The 7,334-nt window shown below is 52.0% G+C and overlaps 1 protein-coding gene across 1 annotated transcript; it reads left to right on the top strand.

Moving 5' to 3' along the window:
- Positions 1 to 18: 18 nt before the first annotated feature.
- On the top strand, positions 19 to 4,371 carry LOC129680052 (uncharacterized; the record flags this gene model as incomplete). Its single annotated transcript, XM_055611540.1, is given in 2 exon segments — positions 19 to 408; positions 496 to 4,371. Coding segments are annotated over 2 exon segments (4,266 nt in total), but the record flags the coding sequence as incomplete, so codon positions are not given.
- Between the last annotated feature and the right edge of the window lie 2,963 nt (positions 4,372 to 7,334).

Below are 7,334 nucleotides of genomic sequence, written 5' to 3' on the forward strand. Positions count from 1 at the left end.
CAGGTTAAGGCGAAAGTCATGGATTCAGGGCCGCACGGCCACCCGGACCAGATACCCTACATTGTTACTTGGGAAGCCCTGGCCCGGGAACCACCCTCATGGGTCAAGCCGTTTGTCACTCCCAGCCCCCCTGCTGCTCCCCCTGCAATTCCCTCTGCCCCTGCCCTACCTCCTCCGTTGGTCCCCACACCCTCTAAGTCTGCCCTCTATCCAGCTGTAACAAAGCAGGCCCAAGGACGTAATCCGGGGGGCAAAAAGACGCCGACGACCCCGGTACTGCCAGCAGACGACGGCTCCTTGTTGGATCTGCTGACTGAAGAACCTCCCCCCTACAGGGACCCAGACCCCGACCAAGAGCCGGGAGAAGCCGCCGCGGCCGGACCTCAGGAGGAACCAGCTCCTTCCCCGGTAGCAGGGCGATTGAGAGGGCGCCGAGAGGCCCCTCCGGATTCCACATCTCAGGCTCTCCCATTATGAGTGGGGCCTAACGGCCAGCTCCAATACTGGCCTTTTTCCGCTTCGGATCTATATAACTGGAAAAATAATAACCCCCCTTTCTCTAGGGACCCTTCTAGACTCACCGCTTTAATCGAGTCCATTTTAGTAACCCACCAGCCCACCTGGGACGATTGTCAGCAGCTGTTACAGGCCCTCCTGACCACCGAGGAAAAGCAACGAGTCCTTTTGGAAGCCCGTAAGAACGTCCCGGGGGCTAACGGGCAGCCTACTCAGTTGCCAAACGAGATCAACGATGCCTTCCCCTTGGAGCGACCTGAATGGGACTTCGCCACGGAGGACGGTAGGAATCACTTACCTCTCTATCGCCAGTTGCTGATAGCGGGTCTCCATGGGGCAGCAAAGCGCCCCACTAATTTGGCTCAGGTTAAGTTAGTGACCCAAGGGTCAGAGGAGTCTCCCTCCGCCTTCCTCGAACGACTAAAGGAAGCCTATCGTATGTACACCCCCTATGATCCGGAGGACCCTAACCAGGCTACCAATATGGCCATGTCCTTCATCTGGCAGTCTGCCCCGGATATCTGAAAAAAATTAGAGAGGCTCGAAAACTTAAGGGAAAGTACGATCCAGGATTTGCTAAAGGAAGCGGAGCGGATTTTCAACAAGAGAGAGACTCAAGAAGAGAGAGACGAAAGGTTAAAAAGAGAGGCAGAGGAGAGAGAAAACGTTAGAGACCGCAAGAGAAATAGGGAATTTAGCAAATTGCTGGCCACTGTAGTGACAGGGCAGAGGCAGAATAGACAGGACCTGGGAGACTGGAGGGGTCCTCGGATAGACAGAGATCAATGCGCCTACTGCAAGGGAAAAGGGCACTGGATTCGAGACTGCCCAAAAAGACCAAAAGGGCCACGGAGGCCTAAGCCCCAGGCCACCCTGCTAAACCTGGAGGATTAGGGGAGTCGGGGTCAGGAGCCTCCCCCTGAACCCAGGATAACCCTTAATGTGGGGGGGCAACCCGTCACCTTCCTGGTGGACACCGGAGCCCAACATTCGGTGCTCACTACCACACCGGGACCCCTGACTGACAAATCGGCGTGGGTTCAAGGAGCCACCGGAGGGAAAAGATACCGTTGGACAACTAAAAGAAGAGTACAACTCGCCACCGGTAAGGTGACTCACTCTTTTTTACTCGTTCCTGATTGCCCTTATCCTCTGTTGGGGAGAGATCTATTAATGAAACTCAGGGCACAAATCCACTTTGAAGGGACTAAGGCCCACATTACTGGGCCTCAGGGACAGCCTTTACATGTGTTAACCATAGATCTGGAGGACGAATACCGGCTTCACGAATCTGAAAGGCCTCGGCCGCAAGAAATAACTGTTTGGTTAGAAAAATTCCCTTTAACCTGGGCGGAAACAGGGGGAGTGGGTCTCGCAACCCACCAACCGCCCCTGGTAATCACTCTAAAGGCATCGGCAACTCCTATTTCCATTAAGCAATACCCGATGTCACATGAAGCTTACCAAGGAATTAGGCCCCACATTCGGAGGCTTTTAAATCAGGGCATCCTGGTGCCTTGTCAATCCCCCTGGAATACGCCTCTCCTTCCGGTCAAAAAGCCAGGGACAGGAGACTACCACCCAGTGCAGGACTTGAGAGAAGTCAATAAAAGGGTAGAGGATATACACCCTACAGTACCTAACCCGTACAATTTGTTGACTGGGCTTCCTCCGACGTACACCTGGTATACGGTATTAGACCTTAAGGATGCATTCTTCTGCTTGAGGCTCCACCCTCAGAGTCAGCCTATCTTTGCCTTCGAGTGAAAGGACCCAGAATTGGGAGTATCGGGTCAGCTCACTTGGACTAGACTCCCACAGGGGTTCAAAAACAGCCCCACCTTATTTGACGAGGCATTGCACCGGGACCTGGCCAATTTTAGAGTTCACTACCCTGCTTTAATCTTGCTCCAATATGTTGATGACCTCCTCCTGGCTGCGGAAACTGAGGAAAAATGTCTAGAGGGAACAAAGGCCCTCTTGAGGACTTTAGGAACTCTAGGATACCGGGCCTCAGCCAAAAAGGCCCAATTATGCCAGAGGCGGGTTACATACCTGGGTTACCAAATCAGAGATGGACAAAGATGGTTGACAGAGGCGCGGAAACAGACAATCCTAAAAATTCCAGTGCCCAAAAGCCCGAAACAACTAAGAGAGTTCCTGGGTACGGCGGGGTTCTGTCGCCTCTGGATTCCAGGGTTCGCAGAAATGGCTGCGCCACTTTACCCACTCACCAAGCAAGGGACTCTCTTTACGTGGGGAGATGAGCAACAGAGAGCCTATACAGCCATAAAAGAGGCCCTGCTAACCTCCCCCACGTTGGGGCTTCCGGACTTAAACAAGCCCTTTGAGCTGTTTGTAGACGAAAAACAGGGATATGCTAAAGGAGTCCTGGCTCAAAAACTGGGACCATGGAGGCGTCCGATAGCCTACCTGTCCAAGAAACTTGACCCGGTAGCCTCGGGATGGCCACCCTGCCTGAGGATGGTGGCAGCAATTGCCCTCTTGATTAAAGACTCTGGCAAGCTGACTATGGGACAGCCAATAACAATTTTGGCCCCTCATGCAGTGGAAGCCCTGGTCAAACAACCTCCGGGCCGATGGCTTTCCAATGCCCGCATGACCCACTACCAGGCCCTACTACTGGACACTGATCGAGTATACTTTGGCCCTATAGTAGCTCTCAACCCGGCATCACTGCTTCCCCTACCGGAGGGTCCAGAAACTCATGACTGCCTCCAGATACTTGCAGAAGTACATGGTACCCGACCCGACCTGACCGACCAGCCCCTCCCCGACGCCGATTTCACCTGGTACACCGACGGGAGCAGCTTTCTGGACAACGGAGAGCGGAGAGCGGGGGCCGCAGTCACCACTGAGACTGAGGTAATTTGGGCTGAGGCCCTACCACCTGGCACTTCGGCACAGCGGGCTGAGCTCGTCGCCCTAACTCAGGCCCTCCGGATGGCAGAAGGTAAGAAGCTCAATGTTTATACCGATAGCCGCTATGCCTTTGCCACTGCTCACATCCATGGGGAAATATATCGGAGAAGAGGGTTGCTTACCTCGGAAAGAAAGCAGATCAAAAATAAAGCTAAAATATTGGCCCTGCTTAAGGCTTTGTTTTTACCCTCAAAACTGAGTATCATCCATTGCCCCGGCCACCAAAAGGGAGACAGCCGAGAAGCCAGGGGCAACCGCTTGGCGGACACAACTGCCCGAGAAGCGGCGAGACAAGAAAGCTCAGATACCTCCCAGCTCCTGGCTATAGAGCCGGCCGAGGCAGAGGTCCCCTCCATTCAGGAACCTCCCTTCCACTATAGTGAAGAAGATCGAGACCTCCTAAAAGAAATGGGGGCCACTTACAATCCCATGCTAAGACTCTGGACTTTCAAAGAAAAACCTGTGTGGCCCCTACAACAGACTCGTAACTTGATTAAATACCTCCACAGACTGACTCACCTTAGCTCCAGAAAAATGAAAACCCTCCTAGAAAGGGAGGAAAGCTCCCACTATTTGCTGGGGAGGGATAAAATTCTACAACAAGTGGCTAAAGAGTGCACAGCATGCGCCCAAGTAAATGCAGGACGCCATAGGATAGGCCCAGGGACCAGGATCCGGGGACATTGCCCCGGCACCCACTGGGAGATTGACTTCACAGAGGTAAAACCTGGACTATATGGATATCGGTTCTTGCTGGTATTTGTGGACACCTTCTCGGGATGGGTAGAAGCCTACCCCACCAAACATGAAACTGCCAAAGTAGTCGCCAAAAAGCTTCTGAAAGAAATCTTCCCCAGGTATGACATGCCCCAGGCGTTGGGCTCTGACAATGGCCCTGCCTTCGTCTCCCAGGTAAGTCAGTTAGTGGCCAAACTATTGGGGATCAATTGGAAATTACATTGTGCATACCGTCCCCAGAGCTCAGGGCAGGTAGAACGAATGAATAGAACTATCAAGGAGACCTTATCCAAATTAACGCTGGCAACTGGCTCTAGAGACTGGGTGGTCCTCCTCCCACTGGCCCTATATCGGGCCCGGAACACCCCGGGCCCCCATGGACTCACTCCTTTCGAGATCCTGTATGGAGCCCCACCACCGATCGTTAACTTCTTTGATCCCTATATAGCTTCATTTGCTGATAGCCCCTCTCTAAAAGCCCATTTGCAGGCACTACAGATTGTCCAGAAAGAAGTCTGGGAACCCATTGCCAGCTGCATACCAGGAACAACTGAACCGACCGGTGGTGCCACATCCGTTCCAGATTGGAGACACAGTTTGGGTCCGTCGACATCAAACCAGAAACTTGAAACCCCGCTGGAAAGGACCCTATACTGTATTGCTAACAACCCCGACGGCGCTCAAGGTCGACGGTATCACAGCGTGGGTACACGCCTCCCATGTCAAGGCGGCCCATCACGACGCAGAACAAGATCAGACTCCAGCCTCCTCATGGAAACTCCGTCGCACCCAAAATCCACTAAAGATAAGACTCACCCGGGTTTGATATTCTTTCTCTTCCTGTTCACTCTGTCACACTCCAGTCCCCACATCCCTATAAATTCGACTTGGGTCCTGCTAGATGGATTTGGTGTCCTTCTTAACAAAACTTCCAAAATAGCTCCCCCGTACACTTGGTTCCCTGAACTAAGTTTTGATCTAGCTCAGGCCATGCCACCCAGGTCCTACGCCAGGCACATCGTAGACGACCAAAAAACACATTTCTACATGTGCCCTTCCCCGGGGAGTAGCCCCTGGCGACTACAGAATTGTGGAACTAGGAACGACTTATATTGCGCCGCGTGGGGATGTGAGGACTTCGCCACCAGCTGGCTACCAACCTCAATCGGACTCCTCCAGCTCACCAGGGACCCCAAGTATGATAGATGTGGGTATGCACTCAATGTTGATGACCCCCGTCCTGTACCCAAACCCTGTAATCAGCTCATCCTTACCTTTACCGATAAGGGCAAAAAGTATAAAGAGAGATGGTTGCGTGGAAAAGAATTCGGGTTGCGCCTCTGGAAAACAGGCCGCGTAGGAGAAATAATGCGCCTCCAGCTGACTCTTGATAAACCCAAGGTGCCTGTCCGGCCTAACTCGGTGTTACCAAACTTAAGAGTCCCCTCCTCCCAACCTAAAAAATTACCCATTCCGCCTACAACCATGCCCCCTAACAAAACTCCGGGCCCAGCCAGTCTAGGCATTCCCACACCACGATTTCTCCGATCGAGTACAGGTGATAGACTGTTTGGTCTAATACAGGGAGCCTTCCAGACGCTTAATTATACTGATCCTAGCAAAACCCGAGAATGCTGGCTATGCCTGGTCCCAACTCCCCCTTACTACGAAGGGGTTGCAATAACGGGGAACTTTGTAAATTACACCACACCCCCAACATATTGTACTTCGACCACCCAACATAGGCTAACTATCTGAAGTGTCTGGCCGGGGAACCTGTATCGGGTCAGTCCCCAAAACCCACCAAAAAATTTGCAACTCAACCTCCAGGATCCACCCGGGCTCCTATTACCTAACGGGCCCCAATGGGACCTATTGGGCTTACAGCTCTGGCTTAGCACCCTGCGTATCTGCACTAATTCTCAACCAGAACTCTGACTTTTGTGTCCTCATTGAGCTCTGGCCTAAAGTTGTCTACCATAAACCTAAATACGTCTACAAACATTTTGAGGGGATCACCCGGTATTCTAGGGAGCCTGTATCTTTGACTTTGGCCTTAATACTAGGGGGACTCACAGTCGGGGGTATCACAGCAGGAATAGGGACTGGTTCTGCTGCCCTGATAGAAACTACTCAGTTCCAACAACTACAACAGGCCATGCATACCGACTTGCAAGCGTTAGAAGAATCAGTCAGTGCTCTGGAAAAATCCTTGACCTCCCTTTCAGAAGTAGTCTTGCAGAATAGAAGGGGGCTAGATATCCTCTTCTTACAAGAAGGAAGACTATGTGCAACTTTAAAGAAAAAATGCTGCTTTTATGCTGACCATACTAGATTGGTAAGGGATAACATGGCTAAACTCAGAGAAAGACTCAGACAGAGACAGCAATTCTTTGAGTCAGGACAAAGCTGGTACGAGAGATGGTTTAGTCGGTCCCCCTGGATTACCACCCTGATCTCCTCCATTATGGGTCCCCTAATCATAATTCTCCTGATTCTACTAGTTGGGCCTTGTGTCCTAAATCGGCTAGTTCAGTTTATAAAGGACCGGCTCTCCGTCATACAGACGTTAGTGCTAACCCAGCAGTACCATCAACTCAAGCAGTTAGAGACGGAGATTGACTCACTAGACCCATAGAATGAAGGATTCCATTCTAGGCTAAAAGAGAAATGGGGGAATGGAAAAATAAAAAGCCCTAGCATAATGCTGGCAACACTATTTTACAAGCAATACAGGGTCAGAGGCAGGGCAGGACAGGTGTCCAACCACAGGGTATCTGCGGTTGGGCGCCTGAAACAATCGGGACACCCAAGATAAGAACCGGGAGTCTTTCCCGCCTTCTCTGAACCGGCTACGTGACTTAGCCCACATCTGCTTTCCCGCCTTCCCTGCTCCAAATACGTAACCTAACTATGGCTTTGTTCAAATCCCCCAATCAGATCCCCGTAACTACGCTTCTCGCTTCTGTAAATGTGCTTCTTGCTCCCAAGCCCTATAAAAACCCGTTACCCCAACCGAGGGGCGCGCAGGTCTTCCGAAAGGCTTTGTCGCCCCGGGTATCCGTGTATCGAAATAAACCTCTTGCGGCTTGCATCCGAAGGCTGGTCTCGCTGATTCTTGGGAAGCGGGGTCTCCC

Source organism: Psammomys obesus, unplaced genomic scaffold, assembly GCF_907164565.1.
Source record: "Psammomys obesus unplaced genomic scaffold, mPsaObe1.curated_primary_1811, whole genome shotgun sequence".
Classification (NCBI taxonomy): domain Eukaryota; kingdom Metazoa; phylum Chordata; class Mammalia; order Rodentia; family Muridae; genus Psammomys; species Psammomys obesus.